The sequence below is a fragment of the Capsicum annuum genome, unplaced genomic scaffold, assembly GCF_002878395.1.
Source record: "Capsicum annuum cultivar UCD-10X-F1 unplaced genomic scaffold, UCD10Xv1.1 ctg2967, whole genome shotgun sequence".
In the NCBI taxonomy this organism is placed as follows: Eukaryota; Viridiplantae; Streptophyta; class Magnoliopsida; order Solanales; family Solanaceae; genus Capsicum; species Capsicum annuum.
Window position 1 is genome coordinate 16,288 of NW_025836175.1, and position 20,859 is coordinate 37,146.

Consider the following 20,859-nt stretch of genomic DNA (forward strand, 5'->3'; position numbering starts at 1 on the left):
GGCATGAGGCTCAAACGACACTTGAAGTGGGTTAGGACTTACAACTTTTAGAATCGACTCAAACTATAAAGATTAACTCATGCCTCAGTTTCTTTTGACTGGGCAATTCTAAATTGTTCATTTGATTGGATCAAGCCCCTGGTAGAGCAGCCTACGTATCTCACTCCGAGAGAGGAGAATCAGGTTACGCGTAGTCCTGGCAACTTGTTCTTTTGCTTGATTCTGGTTTATTCTCTTTTTTCCTTTTCTCTTTTATTGAATTTTTTTGAAACTTTTTCTGACTCTATTTTCTTGACACTCGTCTTTTCTTTCTTTTGGATACACTTTTTCTCTTTTTTTTTAAAAAAAAAACTTTTCTGACTCTACTGTTTTGCTCAACACCTTTTCTTTTGAGCTTTGTTGACTCTATCTTGAAATCTAAAGAGGGGTACGAAAGAAAATAGAAGGCTCAAATAGGGTAAACAAAGGATGCTACAATGTTTGGCTAACAGAATAAAATGTCTTCGTCATATCAATCCTAAAAAATGCAAGTACATAACATGCAATAAGAAAGTGGGAGATGAAGATCATGTATGATATTTTTACAGTACTAACTTAACTGGGCGTGTGTATCACTATTTCTTCTGCGCATGTACAGCATACAACTCCACTTTGCTGTACAATATTAATGCGGAAGGACTCATGTCTTCGTGGAGATAATTTTCATTTTGTTTCTCTTGATATAGGATTACGCAACCACCATTTGACCTAATTGAGACATGTCTTTCAATTGATGACCAAGTTATTCTTGTGATTCTCAAAATAATTGCCTTAATTTTCCAAGAAGGCTTCAACTAGTCACCAAATGTCTCAGCACTCTACCTATTTCTCAGATGCTTTTTCTAACTTTAACCCTCTGATTTAATGTTCATGCTTAAACCAGATTTTAAGATTTGGCTGAAAATTCTGCTAGCATGTCATATCACTAGAATCAACATAAAATGTACTGTGTAAACATAACAAACAAACAACACAAATTTAAAACACAAAGGAAAAGGGACACTTCATTAAGTTGAAATAAAAGAGAAAAGGGTTTGAACATAAACGATAAAGGGACAAAACAAGATAGATCCCGAACTACAACCCTACAATAATTCAGAAAATAGAAAACAAAACAAAACAAACTACCAGACATCTTCCTAGTAGGGAGAGGTGTAACTCCTCAATTGCTCAAACTGACAACTTAGCCACTGGTTAGTATATCAGCATGACTAGAGCTTCTCTTACTATCAACATTCCACACCATAATTGATCCATCTTGAATCATCTTTTCAATATATTTTTTCAAATCTCGACAATCTTCAATACTATGACCCTGAGCATCAGAATGATATGCGCATCGTGCATTAGGATCAAAATTTCTTGAATGGAGATCAAGAGTGTGCCCAAAGAGAGAGTGATCATGTCCCTTTATACCAATCTCTGAAATAAGCTAGCATACTAATCTCCAATTGGTGCGAAGCTATCCCTCAATTCCTGCCTGATTTCATTGTTTGGCTTGAATCTAAAATCGAGCCTAAAGGGGCTTTGGCAGGTTTGTGTAGTCGGAGGATAACTCTAAGGAGATGGTGCACGCCATTGTGAGTAAGAAGGGAGGTGAACATATGGATGTGCGCAGTATACTAGATATGAAGGTAGGGAAATTGAGTAGAATGGATTTTTGGAGGGATTATAGAGAGCTTGGGTATGAACTTGGGCTTGAGACTGACGGTGACGATTCGTCTTCTTGGATGTGCCCGTTCTCCAACTACTATTGCAGCTGCATCTTTCTCATTCATTTTCCCTCCAGTTTCTCTTACTTGATTAAAATATTTTCCCAAATACTTCACAAATTCCTCATGTTCATCTTTCTCCTCAAGTGTTGAAATCTCAAGGATTGGAGGAAGGTTAACACTTGAAGACATGATACAAGAAAAACAACGAAAGGCACAAAACACACTCTAAATCAGTCCACTAATCTTAAGGATTCGATGACCAAGATGGAGACCACACTCGGATTCGCTACCAACAACAAGAATACAAGATACAAGGGTGTATTTCAACACCAAAACAGCAATAAAGAATGATGAACAATGTCAGCAACAATAACACAAGTTTCGGATTAAATAAATGACCCAAAACAGTCCACTACACAATATAACAACAACAAAAGTAAATGATAGATAGTGAGAACAAGATTATTACAAGATTAAGAACTAAAGAGTGAATTAAAATCAAAAACCCTAATGAATGTAATAATCATAACCACACTCTTACGGTAACCGCCAAGGGAATCAACTCACCTAAAGATCCACCGTTTCGAAGCAAAGATCAATACTAGCTTTTCCAAACCCTAACTAAGAACTATACTAAGGTGTTGCACTCTCCAAAGAGAGAATAAGTATCTCAAATGTTCATTATTCATTAACTAATGAGAGAACACCTAAAAAAATCCTACTTATAGTATATTACAAAAGAAGGAAAAAAAGACTACACTACCCTTAATGACCAAGGGTGGCCTTGGTGTATTGGAAAACAATTTGAATTGTCCAAAATTCCCTTAAGGCTAAGTGACCAAAATGTCCTTAATAAAGGTCACCAAAACCATGAACCAATAAAAGTGGTCCAAATCCGAGAGTCCCTAAGTCTTCAAGGCTCCAACCAATCTTCCACACTTGAATTTGATCAACGGTAGGATCAAATCGTCCCCTCCAAGTATGATCTTGTGCCCTCCATGTGGCCAAAGCTTGATTCTTCACATAGTGACTTTGAATGATGTCATCAAAAGCTAAGGTGGCCATTGTTATTATATCATCCTCCCCTTCTTGAAAAGGATTCGACCTCGAATACAAACCTTGCAAAACCGAAGAGAGGGCAAATAAATACAAACTCCTCATGGAATAAGGGTTAGGGTTAGCATAACAAATCATCTCAACATGCCAAGGTTGCACATATTTGCAGTATAACCAAGGATCCTTTGAATTAAATATTAAAAGCTCAGTAAAAGGTGCACAACAGATTTGGTTACAGGAATCACCAGGAGATAAAGAAACTACATAGGTCCTAATGGCATCAAATAATCCACAAGGTAGAACTTTCTTCATCTTATGAGCTATAAGACACCATTGCTTCTTTATCTCTTCAAAAGACCACACCAAGGCGGGTTTCAATTTGTTCTAAAGCCCATAAAATCCATATAGCATTATCACGCACATGCATGGACAGACCAACAAACTTCCTATCTCGACATAAAATAAATCCAAAACTAGCATGGACGTCATCATAGGCAAAGAGGTAGTATAGAAAAGAATCACGTGCAAAGGCATTCACGAGTGAAGAATAAGCATTTAAACACATACACATTCTTTCCTTCAAATAACTAGACAACTTGGCATCCACAAGTTGGAATTCATGCAATTTAGGCACAGGTGTGTCAAACAAGGATGGACAAGGTGTCAATGACACCTTTGCCCTCGGGTTTTCAAGAAGGACTACACATTTCTTACCCTTAAGAGTACTCTCACCTTTCAAAAAGAGATTTTCATCTTTAGGAGGAATGTTGTCACACCATATGGGTTAACATATCGGCTATAGCCTTCAAGGCAAGCTATACCACCATGCTCACCACTAGGTTCATTAGGAGTGTTTAAATCATCTTCAAATAAGACAATATCCCTAAAGAGAGCATGATCTATTTCCCGGTCAGATTCGGAACAAACACGTTCATCACTCTCTAAAAGATCAATATCATGTTTCAAAGAGATTTCAAGCATAAGATTGTCCCAAGAATGGCTCTCGGGTTCACTTCCATTTTGTTGACCAATATTTTCAAGTACTTCACTCACTTGAGTTCTTTTAATCACATCATACACATACTCAAGTGGTGGAAAATTTTCACAAGTAAGTTGATCAACACCGATTACACAAGATGATGTACTTTCATTCAACATATAGGTTTCAACAGTAGGTGGACATAAATTAACCTTACAAGAAAATTCAATTTTGTCATCAATAGGATGAACTAGTGTATCCATACTCACAACATGTACATCATCAACCAGAGACAAAGAATCATTTAACTCACAAGTAAGTAAGCTACTACTCACACTCAATGGGCTACTAGCCACACAAATATCATTCTCATGCACCAAAGTGTAAGAGTTAGCTATTTTACCTTAAATTTCTTGAGTAGATTCTTCTTTGCCATTGTGTGAAGGTCCTCTATAAGCTTGGGCAGCAACTTCCTTTCAGCATTGTTCGCCTTCGCTTGAAATGTTGGTGCCTACACAAATGTCCTTAGAAATAGAAGGACAACCAATTTTAGCATGGTTTGGTGATAATCCCCTCACTTCGCTCCACACAACCTCTCTTTTTTCCACTCTCGGATTACCACCTTGCACTTCCTTACTCCTCTCAATCTTTTATCTCTCATAATAATTTAGATTGGAGTAGGTAGGCACTTCTGTTTATGGCTTGGGCAGTAAGTAAGTCATGAGGCGATTCTCCCATTGGTTTCTTACAACACTAGGCCAATTTTCCACATTAGGAACATTATGTCGTGCAAACCAATTGACACCTAAGTATACATGACTGTAGGGCAAGGGAAGAACATCGAACCGCAACTTTTTATGGTATTCATATTGGGAGAAGACAACTTTTACCCTCTCGGCAACCTTGAAGTCGTCCAATGAGTATGGAACAAGTAAAGGCTCTCGAAACAACCACAAGTAGTTGACCATGGAAGGAACGATGTAGTTTTTATAGTACCTATCATTCAACACAATAAGGTATCCCGGTATCCCACAAATGGTCACCTTTCCAAAGTGTATACTCCTTCTCGGATCAACATTATAATGCACACAAGTACCCCTCGATTTTGGAGATGCACACCCTCTTCTTCTCGTTAGATAACCTCCACTTGAACTAGTATAACCATTCACACTATATTGACCTTGATAAGAAGAAATACAAGGTGAAGAATATGAATCTTCTCACTCCTTAATTGCACTCTCATCATAGCTCTCATAAGCTTTGTTAATGAAAGGGTTACACCTAACACCAAATCTAGGTTCGGAGTGAGAAGTGTAAGACTCCTCACATGCCCCAACATCATCATAAGAACATTCACAAGGTATTACATCATCTCCAAAGTCACCATAAGCACTAGACACTTCATTCACCTCATTTTCTCCCTCAAAACCGTAACTCCCAAATCTGTCCAAGTTTTGTTCATGGCTATTTTCATAGCTTCCGCAATCTCTGTCAACTTCATAGCCATAAAACCCCTCACTATAATCATAGTCTCCCATGTTGTAGTCATAATAATCCCAGCTATCGAAGACATGTTCCCCTTCTATCACCTTTGTACCTACACAATGAACAAACAAGGTTAGTAGTAAAAGCTTCTCACTAACACTCGTATACACTCACCTTTGTGATTCTCACAATTGGAGTGGCGAATATTGAAAGTTGCTTATAATCCGGTAGTCAATAGGATGTCAATTCTACTTGGCGGATGGAATAGATTCTTGTTTGATCGACTCAAGACACAAAAATAAAATTTACCTAAGAACTTGAACAAAGAAGTTACTACGAGTTAAAAACAAGAAAAAGCACACAAATAACGAAGACACGAAACAAACGGACTCTACAACTAACTTACAATCTAGTAGGAGATTACTAGTTTATTAATTAGTGTTCAAACCATCAAACGGAACTAGGAAACAATAAAATGAAACTAAGAAATCTGAAATTTGAGCTTAAAAATTGTCGGTGACCAGTAAAAAACGTGATGTGGCAGCCACGTATTGGTTGCGGCTGTTATCAAATTTTATTTTCTAATTCAAGTCTTGGTCCAATTGTAATTTGAAATTGGTGGGAATTGGTTAAGGAGAGAAAACAAGTCTTGAAATCCTATTTCAAATTCAAAAAGCAAGACTTGACTTTTCTCCTCAAGACATGGTCCTTAAATCATGGAAGGTTGTTGAAAAAGTGGTTGTTAAAGTCCTTGAGTGGTTGGAATTGGTTGTAAAAGTCTTGAGAGGTCTTCAATTTTGGAAACATGTCTTTCAAGACTAACAAAATACACACTCTCTTTCTTCAACTTCCAAGATCAAACAACCACTTTTTCATGAACTATAGATGAAGATGTGAAGAACACTAATAACACATTTTTTTGAATCTTGAAGTTCTAAGGTTCAAGTTGGACCCCAAACATCAACAATACCTTTCCAAGCTTAAAAATACAACACAATAAACCATACACATTCAAACCTTGAACCAAAAACAAAACACACGTCCAATCTTTGAATCCATAACAACAATACCAACAACAATCACTCGGCCAAAGTTTAGGTTCACAACAACAACAACAACAATTAAAGCTCAAAACTAGATCTAGATTTCTTTAGTGTTAAGAGGTGAAGAAGCTAACACTAGAAACAACAAAACAAATAAAATGACTCCTATATCTAGACTCAAAACAAGAAAAATCTAGGTCAAGACACAACAAGAACATAATTTCGGCCAAGACAAAAGAATGGACAGATTTGCTTCTTTTTGAAATTTTCAGATTTCAACTTTTTTTTTTTTTGAATTTTTTAACAAGAAAGCCCAAGATTGATCTTACACGAACAAGATCTAGCCATGCTCTGATATCAAGTGATACGAGAAAGAAAACGGAAGACACAAAACACACTCCAAATCAGTCCACTAATCTTAAGGATTCGAGGACCAAGATGGAAACCACACTCAGATTCGCTACCAACAATAAGAATACAAGATACAAGGGTGTATTTCAACACCAAAACAGCTATAAAATGTGATGAACAATATCAACAACAATAACACAAGTTTCGGATTCAATAAATGACCCAAAACAGTCCACTACACAAGATAACAACAACAAAAGTAAAGGATAGATAGTGAGACCAAGATTATTACAAGATTAAGAACTAAAGAGTGTATGAAAATCAAAAAACCCTAATGAATGTAATAATCAAAACCACACTCTTACGGTGACCGCCAAGGGAATCAACTCACCTCAAGATCCACCGTTTCCAAGCAAAGATCAATACTAGCTTTTTCAAGCCCTAACTAAGAACTATACTAAGGTGTTGCACTCTCCAAAGAGAGAATAAGTCTCTCAAATGTTCATCATTCATTAACTAATGAGAGAAGACCAAAAAAAAATCCTAATTCTAGTATATTACAAAAGAATGCAAAAAAGACTACACTACCCTTAATGACCAAGGGTGGCCTTGGTGTGTTGGAAAACAATATGAATTGTCCAAAATGCCCTTAAGGCTAAGTGACCAAAAAGCCCTTAATAAAGGGCGCCAAAACCGTGAACCAACAAAGGTGGTCCAAACCCAAGAGTCCTTAAGTCTTCAAGGCTCCAAGCAATCTTCCACACTCGGGTTTGATCAATGGTAGGCTCAAAACGTCCCCTCCAAGTATGATCCCATGGTGATCAAAGCTTGATTCTTCACATAGTTACTGTGAATGATGTCGTCGAAAGCTAAGGCGGCCATTATTCTTGTATCAAGACATGCCCCAGTTTTTATATGAAACATTTTCTTTACCCCTAATCCTAGGGAACTTTTCATAGTATCTTCTGTACCCTTCATTTTCCCAATTATTTTCTCTAGCTCTTCAGGCACGCTAGGCTTCTTGTTAAGAAATTTTGGTGGCCCAATTAACTTAAATGTAGGCTTAAGAGTATAACAATGATCACCAAGAGTATCGAGCATGGATCCACCAACAGCATAGGCAAGTACAACTATTTGGCAGCTAGCCAATGTGGTTGTCTCAGCAGAGGATTGAGCAACAAAATCACAGACGACATGTGGTGTTGTGAATATAGTTGGCTTATGCTGAGTTTCTAGAGAAAGAGTGGTGAAAGTATGGGAATGCTTTTGGCTTTGATTGAATTCTGAGTCATGTTGCAGTGCATCAACAATAGTAGAAAACTAACTTTGCAATTTTGGTGGAAGACTCAAGGTATTTGTAGGATCAATAGTGGAGCATGGAGGAGGAGGCAGCCCACTAGCCCAAGATCGATACATTTCCATCATTTGTTGTCTTAGTCTCAAATTTTCTTCCTTTAAACTCTCAATTTCTTGACTCTTTGTTTGATCCATGAGGTCACTCTCTATATTTTTGTTGGATACAGTTAAACCTTCCTTAGATTTGGTGTGATATAGAGGACCAGCTACAATATTACAATGCCACAAACCAACCACCTTAAACTAACTGAACAAGAGACAATAAACGTGTTAGCGTGCAACACTTTTTCAAAACTCTTTTTTTGCTTTTCTTTTGAAAAGATCACTGAACCCAAGAAGGGCGCCTACGTATCTCACTCCCGAGAGAGGACAATCAAGTGTGCGTAGTTCGTGAAGTTTAGCCAAAATGACCAATTAAACTCTTTTTCTTTCTTTTTCTTTTTCTTTAAACTTTAAAAAGAAAATAAAATAACAAATTGTCAAAAGAATTGATGAAAATCTTTGTGCATTTTACAGGTTAAAACTCTCTATACAAAATGAAACATATGATTACCAAAGAAAAATCTTTTAGGGTTTTCGATGTTGAATTTCATAGGAAAATGAAACTGAAACTATTAGAAAAAAAAACTTTTTTGTAGTTTTCTTTTAAACATATATATAAACACCTGCTCTAATAAAGAGTGAAGAAAATCTTTTGGGATGTTTTTTAAATAAGATCCCCGAACCAACAATAGGCTGCCTATGTATCTCTCCCGAGAGAGGAGAATCAGGGGTGCGTAGTTCGTCCAGATTGGACAATTAAAGTTATTGATGAACCATCACTTAAGGGACACGACAAAGGCAGACGATGAAAAACGTCAATAAAATCCTTTTTAAGTTTTGAATTTGACACTCAACATAAAAATGACACCAACTATACGAGAAAAATCTTTTTGCTATTTTCATTATATGAAATGTACAAAACTTCTACCATTTTTTTTTTTGAATTTTTTTTTTATAAAAACTCTTATGAATGAAAATGTTTTTGAAATTTTTGAATTATGAATACTTACTAAAGGAACAAAAGGGAAATGTTTTTGATGTTTTTTTTTATTTTGAGAAGATGAGTGCAAATGGTAATTGTTTTTTTTGAATTTTTGGGTTGTGAAGAACAAAAGCCATAAAGAACGCTAAAAATAAACTACGAAACTCTTTTTTGATTCATTCTCCTCTTTTTTTTTTTTGAATATTCATTACCTACACACTTTACTTCTAACACATGCTTTCCCCCAAATCCATCCGTCAAATGACCACATTACCCTCAAATATGCAACATTTAGTACATAGGGATACTTTAGAGGTGAGCCTCCTACAAAGGACCAAGTGGGTCCTGCTAGGTCTCAATATAATGCACATAAGCACGCCCTAAAGTCTAACCTACGTTGGATTTCACTAACAAGGCTGTTCGGGGGAGCGTATGATCGATAGGGGCTGCGAGAGCTTTCCACCCACCCCATAACACCGATGGTTCCCCATCCTAAAAGAAGGATGACTCAACTAGAGGTCGTTTATAACACGTGTACTACAAACTTGTTGCAGAAAGAATGACTCGGGTTATGCACATGATGCCGATATAAAGTGGTAACACATAAGATAAAAACTGTAAATAAAGAGCATGTAAGCACGCAACAATGAGAAACAATAACACAAAACAACACAAACAATGTTTGTACACCCATAATGTCAAACAAAGTCGATACAACTCCAAAAATTAGCTTGAATTATGAAAAGTCCCCTGCGGAGTCGCCAAAGCTATCACACCCCTTTTTAACTAAAAAGATTCAGATTTTAAGTTCGAAAAATATTTTTATTATTAAGGTGACAAAAGATTTAAAATTTATTTTGAAAAGAAATTACTTTCATTTTTTATTCAGAGTCGCCACTTGGCACAATCTGGTGTGCCAAGTCACATTTCGAAAGTCCTTTTCAAAATAGTTTGACTCTTTAAAATTGGTTTGCGAATAGAGATTCTGTTGACCTCGATCCTGTGGTTCTACCACGATCTCTTGGTGGAGCGTATCGGCTAAATTGACTTCACAAATGTATAAACCCACACAAAACATGTACAAACAATCAATCAAACACACGAAACAAACAAATCCAAAAACAATGTTCAGTCCAATTATATGAAATAAAAATTGCGAAAAATAAATCCTATTCTAACCTACACTAATCCTAACTATGCTCCCATGCTTTACCCGATACCTCGGGTCTTCATCATGAATGTCTTTCACCAATATAATTCGTCAGGGAATGTTAAATAAATACAATGTGTCTCGGAGCATTCCCCGACTAAATGAATACATTTGAATTAAATACGGTAAACTAGAAAGAAACATTCAACACATTTATCATTTCACGCAGTCACTCAAACATCATTCCTAAGTTTGTCTACCCGAACCTATATTTGCCTATCTGATTCAATGCATCATAACACTATCGAATTCACAAACTTAATTCCGAATTAACCAAACCAATAACAAACTAACATTAATCTAACTTCACCCTTTTTATCAATCACGCAATTCCACCCCCCAACTTCTTTTTATCAATCACCATTAAAACATGATCAAATTCATCCCTGAAACCAGAGTACTCCCTCAAACCACCGAAGTCGAATCACTAAACGTCATGATCGTAACATCAACAACATCAAACAATCATAATCACCTAACATACAATCATGGACATTTCAACTAATTGAAATAAAGAAGAAAGAACGGTTTAAAGAAATGGACCTTAATATCGCCTTTGATGAATATTATTCGACGAAATAAAGAAAACCCACCTTCGATAACTTTGACTTAAGCCTCAATGACGAATTTGTCCAACTTGGAACTGTGTATCACAAGAACACAGGGAGACCCGACCCGATTCTGATGAACCCACCCAACCTCGAGCTAGAGATCGTGAGAATATGAGAAAACCGAGCTGAATTTTGATGGGTTCGGACAAAATTGAAGACAGATCAAGGTTCTCCAGACTTCTTTATGTCATCGTGACTCCGATCGACTTCAGTGATGACCGAAGACAATAAAGAAATACCAGATGTGATATATTCCGATGGATTCGACCAGATTTGCGACAACTTTGTCGCGTTTCCGGCGAGTCTGTCACCAGAACAGTAACCCACCCGTGAAATCTGTGTTCTTTCCCTCAATCTAAGCCTTTTCGGTGTGTGCATGCGATTTAGTGTGTGGATATGGTTTTTCGATGGAAGAGGGTCCATTTTCCGATCACTGTGTGTGTGGATATGTGTGCGTATTAATTGGTGGTGAAGACCCCTATGTGTGCGTATTTAGTGCATTGGAGCTATGCGTCTGTGCGTGAAATTGAGTGGAAAAAATTTTGTTCTCTAATGGTGTGTGTATGGTTCTGTGAGATGTATGGCAGTGACCATAAATGAGTGTGTGCAAATGGTGTGTAATATATTTTTCTTGATGGAAAATGGAAGTTCTGCCAAATATTCCCTGTGGCCCCCCTCCCCCAGTGTATTGTGCTGGTGTATTTCCATAGGCTCATTTGGTTTGAAAACAAGTTATACGGGGATTAGTTATGTTGGGAAAAGTTATGATAGGATAAGTTATATTGAGATTAGTTATGCTGCGATTATTTTTTATTGAGTGTTTTGTTTGTTGTATTTAAGGTAATATGCATGGTATAATTTCTAGGAATAAATGGATTGATTACCAAAATACCCTCCATCTTATTTAATATATATATATATTTCTTTTTAAGCTTTAAATATTCATTCTTAAATTTGTTTTTATAGAGAAATTAAAATATATAAATAAACATAATTTATATATTTTACAATCATTTTTAACGGAAAACTATTCAAAATTTATTTATTATAAATATATTATACGTTAATTAAACATAATTAATGTGTGTATGAGAATATATTACGTTATATATTATGTTATATATAATTAAATTATATATAATTAAACATAATTAAACATAATGTATTATAATTAAACATATTAACGTAATATATATATATATATATATATAATTAAACATAAGAATTTACATTACGCTATAGTGGGTAGATTTTCTTAAGTTTGGCCTAAGATAATAGAACTACAAGAGCAAATTCCAGTACAATGTGGTTTTAAAGAAAATTGCAAAATTGATTTCCTACGTAAAAAGCATGTTCAAATTAGACTAGAGCTTCTGGAGGATTTCATAAACATTTTTTCTAAGAGTTCTTATTACATCAATTAACGTATATATATTCATAATATTATATGTTATATATTACGTAATATATATATGAGTGTGTGAGAAATGAAAATAATAGAGTTTGAAGGTATTTTTGTCCTTTCATACATTTATCCCAAGGATAAATTAAACCGGGATTGTTATCCCACCAATTGAGTGGATAACTTATCCCGGGACTATTTATTAGTCCCGGAATAAGTTATCCCGAATATTGTCAACCAAACATGCAATAGAAATTTTATTCCGGGATTATTTGCTTCAACTCCTCCAACCAAACGACCATTTAGTGAATGGAAATTGGGAGTATATGGAGAGGGGGTGTTGCTATATGTGTTTTGTGATGTGGGACCCGTGAGTGGGGTAGGAGTAGGGGGTATGGGGTATGGGGTGGTGATGAGTTGTCCAAAATTTATAGGAGGAGTGGTTAGGATGATTAAAATAAGATAAAATTTGTTAGGGATTTTGTTAAGGGTTGTTATTTTTGTATTTTTGTGGGGTATAATCAAATTGGTGAGGGTGTAGAATAACGTGAGGCAAAAAATGGATAAATTGGGCTTTGGGAGGGACAAAATTAGGTGTCTACAAGGACTATAGTGTCAACAAAGTGTGACATCTATAGTTATGGGGTCATGTTGCTAGAAATGTTTACTAGGAGAAAGCCTATTGAGTTTGAGGGAGATCTTAGCTCGAAATAATGGGTGAGTTATTTACTTCCAAATGTTGTAATGGAGGCCGTAGATGCCAACTTGTTAACATCAAATGATAATCGCTTAAAGAAGGAGCTAGATGTTGTGGCATCAATCATGAAAGTTGCATTAGATTGTTGTAATGAATCTCCAACAAGAAGGACAAACATGAAAGATGTTGTAGGAATGCTATAGAAGATCAAGATTCAACCTCTAGCATGTTGAGCATGTTGTGGAATCTGTTGTTCCAAATAATTTGTTTGTTGCAAATATTTGATAAGTTTTGGATTCCTGTAATAGAAACTTAAGCTTGTAAACTTGAGCAAAGAGATACACACGTCCTATGTGGCATAATACACGTAGGACGCCATGTAGGATGCAAACTGGCCACATAGGACGCCACATATGACACATTTTCTATTTGTTCGACTTTATACAAGTTTAAGTGTCTACTTGTGCATACCAAAAATTGAAGGGCATAAATGTTAGTCGGAGCCAAGTTAAAGGTCTCATTTCTGTATTATGCCATGATTTTTTTTTAATGAATTAACATGTTGGAGTGGGACATATCCCAATTTCTGCTTCCTCTCCCCTTATGTTTGTCCTTCAGTGTCCAAATTACCAATAAAATGTCTTCGACACACGATTTACTGGGAGACTTCTCATCTGGACATTATGCCGTGCAGCCTTTTGACAGAACTTCACACAAGTGAGGTCCGGAGAGGGTAGAGTGTACACAGACCTTAACCCTACCTTTGGAGGTTGAGATGTTGTTCCTGATAGATCCTCGGCTCAAGAAAAAATAAAAGAAATTCAACGCAGGTCGGGGGAAATTTTTTTTTTTAACAAGAGCGAAAAAAAATTGCTGAAATAAAAAGACCATTTTAAAGAGAACTTTAAAATGCACCGAACAAAACATATATAGTGAAAAAATCAGGTTACCGAAAAAAAAAATCTAGCAGAAGTGAACTGTCATTGGTCGTACGACTTAGTTCTTTCTTTCTAATCAATTATTTTCTTATTCTGACATTTTGAGATGGAGGTCCATTGTTCTCGATCTTGTTACTTTTTGTAGTAGCTATTTCTTCTTGCATACACTGTGAACAGTGTCTTAGATCATTATTCTCACGAGCAGGATGCTAGCTTAGTCCCTTTGCACGTCTCCATTAACTAGGAAGCATCTGCCCCCTGATATGATTATGATACCATATCCAGTGTCTTGAGACGGTCTTCCAGAAACAAGGTCTGGTGAAAATATCAGCAGCATATCTGACACATTCCAAAAGCTCTCTATAGCAGCAGCACAAACTCAAAATATCAGCTAAGTGAAAAGCAGATGAGCAACATAAAAAATGCCTAAATATGATAGCTCAAGAGACTTAAAAAAAAAAAAAAGATTAAGCAGAATATCTGACACTTAGACACCAGCCAATTTAAATATGGATTAGACAATTAATCGGTGATAAAATCAACAGTTGAGTTTATCTTCATAGTGATAATGAGTACATAAATGTGTCTTGACAAAACAACAATAAGATAGCTAGTGTAATCCCACAAGTGGAGTCTTTAGAATATCTAAAAGTATTAATTCCCACAAGCCTGCTTTGTGGAGCGCAATTTTGGCGACCACAAGTGCGGCCATTTCAGCACCATATCTGTTGCTGTTGCAGCTGCTGCGAGTAGACAAGATCGCAGCGTAAATGTCATAATAGAAGAAGGATCGTCTGTCCTTGTCGTTGTGATCCTGCCACAGAAACCACAAAAGTAAGCTTGTAGGAACAAGCATGAAATGCTATTAGCTCCTTTACATCGATGATTTCAAGAACTGTAGCTTGATGATGCGCTTTGTTTTCTTCCCATTTCAACTTTGTCTAGTACCGAAACATAATGTTCATCTTTTAGTAGTTGAGTCAAGGAAAGACATATTCCAATCAAAGGGATGATTTCACTATCTTTTGAAAAATCTCAGTCTTAGTCCAGCAATTTTAGATCATTATTATTCTCACGAGCAGGATACTAGCTTACGTGTCCCTTTGCATGTATCTATTACTCTTTAGGAAGAATCTGCCGCCTGATATCATCATGATACCATGTTCTGTGTCTTGAGCAAGTCTTCTGGAAGCAACCTCTCTACCTCCACGAACTAGGGGTAAGGTTTGGGTACACCCTTTCCCAAAATCCACTTATAGGACTACATTAGGTATGTTGTTGTATCATATCAATGTCTTAATGTTAATAGCAATCATTAACTTCACCTGGAGGAAAAAAAAGTAAAGAAGATCTTTTCATCCTCAAATTATGAAATTTCCTTATTTTGGCACTCTTTCTTGGAGCCCATATCTTTATTTTCTGACCAGTATTGGACTATGAGGGAAACTATTGGTAACTTTAAGCAAGAAAGAGACATTTTAAACATAAAAATCTTTCTTATAAATTCATTGTAATATTAAAATATGAGTTCAAATTATTTATAGCGCGTATATTCATATATTAACTCAATCGATTCTTATGGTGTTATTGAGGTGCATCCTTTGGCATTTGGTTATAAAAGTTAGGATAAAATGACACCAATGGTTTCTTATTTTGATGGTAGATTCAAAATACCCTGAAGAGTTTTCCATGTTCACAGGCTTTCTTAGACTATCTTCAGCTGAAAAATCAAGCCTCGAAACCCTTAAAACAGTTTGAATTCAATGGAGATGTGTTCCGGTATTTAGGAATACGTTTTTAGCTCGTAAGAAGAATTCTAGCTCCGCCTGCATGGCATAGAAGAAGATAAAAGAAAGAGAATGCATTTTTTATTTTGTTCATCTAGAAAAAAAATGCCCCTACTATTTTTGGTTGATGAAGAAAAATGCAACTTCTTGTAACATTGACTCATTCAGTCTATTCTAAGTATTTTGTGGCAACAAGAAAGTTTTCTGAGCTGAAATTCCTTTGATTTACAAATTACACATGAAAATATAAAACAAGTAAACTTTTAAGCTAAATTTACTTCCATCCCCCTTTAATTTTTACCACAATATATTAGAATAGCTGAGCCCAACAAGGTTGTGCTTGAGGTATAAAAAATTGTTGATTGATTTCTAAAGAACTTAAGCAATCTGTCAAATCCTATCAGAATTATTTTTACACCCTGTTAATGATCTTTTATACTTTATAATTAAAAAGATATTAATAACACATAGCTCTCTTTTTTATAGTTTGAACTCATAGACTATTATCGCATTCTCATTTTAAATAATGTGAGATACACACCACAAGAATGTAAAGAAAAGTTGAATTCTTGATGTGCCCACACATGCAAAACAAACATTTGTGTCCACACTTTGGTATGTGCCGGAACGGAGGTAGAAGGTTGTCCACAGGTTCTTCTGAACTTAGTAGCTTTAGTCCAAATTCAATATTTTTATTTAAGAAAATCACTAAGCATGTACAAATTTAAAGTCAGAACTAGGTTATAAATACCTTACACATGCCGCTATTTTAGAATTTTAACCCATAAAATTCAAGTTCTGATTCCCCGCTTCTCACAAGGTTAGTGTTATAGTTTTATTGACAACTTTACTTGCTTTCCGACGAATTTGTGCAAAACATGTTAACTCCAATCATGGTTTGCAAAACATGGTTGATTTGGTTGTTTCAGTAGGTCAAGTCCTTGGAAAATAAATCATGTTCGGGAAAAATATTATTGAGATGATAGAATAAATGAAAGTTTATCCCCCCCTTCCCCCCCCCCCCCCCACAAAAAAAAATATTCATAAAAATATTCTCAATTTAAAGTCTCAAACCCCAGCTTATTAGCCATACCATTTCTCTACTAATTTATGCAATCATGGAGAAACCATTTACCTCTTTTCTCTTAACACTCTTGTTGCTTCACTATATTATGGCTGGTTCAGACATGACCCAAACCAACACTAACACTGATCAATTAGAACTTCTTTCTTTAAAATCTCAAATCATTTCCGACCCCTTTCACTTCTTGGATGAAAGTTGGTCTCCCGCTATGTCCGTTTGTCATTGGGTTGGAGTCACGTGGCTTTCGTCATCAGCGAGTAAAGTCCTTGAATCTTTCCGACATGGCTCTTCAGGAAGGATTCCCTAGGTATTTGGAAGCCTCACATTTCTTGTTTCTCTTGATCGACTTGGAAAGCAACAATTTCCAGGGTAATTTGCCTCAAGAAATGGCATGCTTGCGCTGACTTAAGCTTCTTAGGTTAAGTTTCAACAGCTTCAGCGGGGAGGTTCCTTCTTGGTTTGGATTTTTACACCGACTTCAAGTTCTAAGTCTTAGGAATAATAGTTTCACTGGATCCCTTCCCTCTTCCTTTGCTAACATTTCAAATCCTGAAATTTTGAATTTGGCATTCAATTCCTTAGAAGGTCATATCCCCGTCTCTCTCCCGAATGCCTCAAGGTTGGAGAAGTTAGAATTATATTATAATTCACTTCAAGGAAACATTTCAGAAGAGATCGGAAATCTTCACAACATGAACTGGTTGTCCATACAACATAATCAACTTACGAGTTCTATATCATTCACAATTATCAATATTTCTAGGATCGAAATCATTGCATTTAAAGGCAATAGCTTATCAGGAAATCTCCCCAATGCTTTATGCAATGGTCTCCCAATACCCAGAAGGCTTCATCTATCTGAAAACAATCTTCGCGGTCATATGCCTACAAGTTTGTCGAATTGTTCACAACTTCAACTGTTGTCTTTATCAGTTAATGAGTTTGATGGACCAATTCATAGTGAAATTGGAAGATTGAGTAGCTTGCAGATATTAGAGCTCGGATATAACCATTTCACTGATATGTTTTTATCTTATGAATGCTTGTATCTAATTGCTTCGGAATTTTATTTTACTACACAGTAAGTGCAGGGATAATTTCAGTTATTGAATAATTGAGGTAGCTAAGATTGGTGATATTAGGCATGGAGAGAAGCCAGATTAATGGCTCTGTTCAAATATATTTATCTTCTATACATGTTTTTTTCTTTTTTCTTTTAATACTTTCGTATCACCAACAATATAAATGCTAAAATCGTAGTGGATTCTACCACGGGAGATTGAAAACTTAAACAAGACACAGTTCTCATATCTTTGCAAAAATAGATTTACTAGATTGAATCAATTATTTAAACTCACTAGGAATCCACAATATGTGTTTCCAGGTGAAATACACAAAGAGATGAGCAATCTCATTGAGTTGGAGGAACTTTATCTTCAGAGTAATAATTTCAGTGGTCAACTTCCAACGGAGATCTTCAACATATCTGTGCTGAGAGTGATTTCTCTTACAAACAATAATCTATCAGGAAGCCTCCCACCACTCATGTGTTCTATCTTACCCAAAATTGAAGAACTTTATCTGGTATTTACCAATCTTGTTGGGACTATTCCTCATTCCATCTTCAATTGTTCAAAACTTACTCGTCTAGAGTTTTCTCACAACCAACTCACTGGCTTGATTCCCAATTCTATTGGATATTTGACTCATCTACAATATCTAAATTTAGCAGTAATCAATTTAACCAGTGACTCATCCTTAAGCTTCTTGACTTCCTTAATCAATAATAGAAATTTAACAACTCTTTCTCTAACTTCGAACCCTCTAAACAGCATGCTTCTAGCTTCCATGGGACACCTTTCCACCTCTCTTAGAAATTTTTACGCCAACGTTTGCAAAATCAAAAGGCAGTTGGGAACTTAAGCAGATTATTAGACCTTGATTTTTCTAGAAACTACTTGGTTGGATCGATTCCCATATCAATTGGAAACTTGAGAAACCTGCAGGCCTTGTTCTTGACTCATTGCATTGCTTGGATGTGATTGACTTGACTCAACATCAACTTTCAGGTTCTCTTCCTAATTATTTAGGAAAGGTTACTTCCCGTAGAGAGATACATATGGGTTCAAATATATAGAGTTCCAATATACTACCAAGCTTAGGGAACCTTAGTGATTTAGTGGTTCTTGACTTATCGTCAAACAACATGGTTGGTTCTTTACCTCCAGAAATTGGAAATCTAATGGCTGCAACACTAATAGATCTGTCAATGAATCAATTCTCAAATGGAATTCGAAGAGAAATTGGAGGATTGAAAAATTTGGCACACTTTTTACTGAGACACAACAAGTTGCATGGATCTATACCTGACTCAATGAGCAACATGGTAGGTTTGGAATTCCTAGACCTTTCTTATAATAATATATCAGGAACTATTCCCATGTCTCTGGAGAAACTTCAATACCTAAGTATTTCAATGTTTCTGTCAACAAATTGCATGGTGAAATACCCTCAAGGGGTCCTTTCAAGAACCTCTCGAGTCAGTTTTTCATCTACAATGAAGCATTGTGTGGTTCTTAAAGATTTAGTGTCCCTCCATGCTCCACTTCATCAAAGCAAAAATCAATAGGAAAAGATTGCTAGTTCTATTTCTTTTGCTAGGACTTGCAATTTTGTTTGTTCCTATCGTATTTGTGTTTTTATGGATAAAGTATAGAAGAGATAAAAGAACTCCTCAACAAGTAGATTCATCGTCTACCATAACACGTGAAAGAATTTCATACTATGAACTGCTCCAAGCAACAGATGACCTTAGTGAGAGTAATCTGATTGGTTCTGGAAGTTTTGGCTCTGTTTACCAAGGCATTCTCAGATGTGGAACTGCCATTGCAGTTAAAGTGTTCAATTTGCAACTGGATGCGGCATTCAAGAGTTTTGATACAGAATGTGAAGTTTGTGCAGCTTTCTCCATAGGAATCTCGTAAAAGTCATTACTAGTTGTTCCAATCTTGATTTCAAGGCTTTAGATTATATGCCTAATGGGAGTCTTTACAAGTACTTGTATTCGTACAACTACTTCCTCGACATCAAGCAGAGACTAAGCATAATAATTGATGTGGCATGTGCTTTGGAATATCTTCACCATGGGTGCTCGTTGCCTGTGATTCACTGTGACATGAAGCCTAGTAACGTCTTGCTGGATGAAGATATGGTCGCCCACCTAAGAGACTTTGGCATTTCAAAACTGCTTGGTGAAGATTAGGGTAATTTATACACTAAAACCTTAGCAACATTAGGTTATATTGTGCCAGGTATGTCTCTTAGTTTTGCTGATTACTCCTTTCTTTTTTTCCCACATAGAAAGTATATTACATCTTTAAATGAATTGTTTGACTGTAGAGTATGGACTGGATGGACTAGTATCAACAAAGTGTGACGTCTATAGTTATGGGGTCATGTTGCTGGAAACGTTTACTAGGAGAAAGCCTAATGAGTTTGAGGAAGATCTTAGCTTGAAGCAATGGGTGAGTTATTCACTCCCAGAAGCTGTAATGGACATTGTAGACGTCAACTTGGTAACACCAATGGATAATCGCTTACAGAAGGAGCTAGATGTTGTGGCTTCAATCATGAAAGTTGTATTAGATTGTAGTACTGAATCTCCGGCTAGAAGGACAAACATGAAAGATGTTGTAGGGATTGATACAAAAGTGAGTGTGTATCAAGAGAGTCAAGCCAACACAAGAACACAAGAATAACAAGATGAACAACAACAATGCTAGTGACAAGATGATAGAGATTATAATAATAACAACAAGAGCAACAAAGTGGCATCAACTATAGTGAATTGAAAATAGCCCCACACGGCTTCACTATGTTACCACACAAACAACAAGATTACAAAATTAAAGATAATGACTTGACATACAATATTCAAGAATCTAAGAACCCTAACAACATGAAAGGACCCTAAGATTAAAGAATATTATCACCAAGCTCTTACTTGGACCAAGAGGAACTCAATGACCTCAAGATCCTAGTTTCTAGCCAAGATTCAACCCAAGTGTCACTCCAATTGGGAA

At 36.1% G+C, this 20,859-nt stretch overlaps 1 protein-coding gene and 1 long non-coding RNA gene across 2 annotated transcripts; one reads left to right on the forward strand and one right to left on the reverse strand.

Annotated features, from left to right (window-relative positions):
• Nucleotides 1-2,401: 2,401 nt before the first annotated feature.
• Nucleotides 2,402-11,522, reverse strand: LOC124891058. Its single transcript, XR_007049505.1, has 3 exons — nucleotides 10,852-11,522; nucleotides 4,193-5,386; nucleotides 2,402-2,872 (listed from the first exon to the last, which is right to left on the reverse strand). It is a non-coding gene; the product is annotated as an uncharacterized LOC124891058 (long non-coding RNA).
• Nucleotides 11,523-18,983: 7,461 nt separating this feature from the next.
• Nucleotides 18,984-20,628, forward strand: LOC107869133 (receptor kinase-like protein Xa21). Its single transcript, XM_047402879.1, has 5 exons — nucleotides 18,984-19,163; nucleotides 19,489-19,728; nucleotides 19,797-20,028; nucleotides 20,177-20,487; nucleotides 20,596-20,628. The coding sequence occupies exons 1-5, from the start codon at nucleotides 18,984-18,986 to the stop codon at nucleotides 20,626-20,628; spliced, it is 996 nt and encodes a 331-aa protein (XP_047258835.1).
• Nucleotides 20,629-20,859: the final 231 nt, after the last annotated feature.

What these genes read in the sequence shown, in the direction of transcription:
- LOC107869133 (XM_047402879.1), top strand. Translation starts at nt 18,984, where the DNA reads ATGGTTGGTTCTTTACCTCCAGAAATTGGAAATCTAATGGCTGCAACA. An exon ending in TGGCATTTCAAAACTGCTTG is followed by an intron (nt 20,029 to 20,176) that starts GTGAAGATTAGG and finishes GTTTGACTGTAG; the next exon opens with AGTATGGACTGGATGGACTA. An exon ending in TTGTAGGGATTGATACAAAA is followed by an intron (nt 20,488 to 20,595) that starts GTGAGTGTGTAT and finishes AATAACAACAAG; the next exon opens with AGCAACAAAGTGGCATCAAC.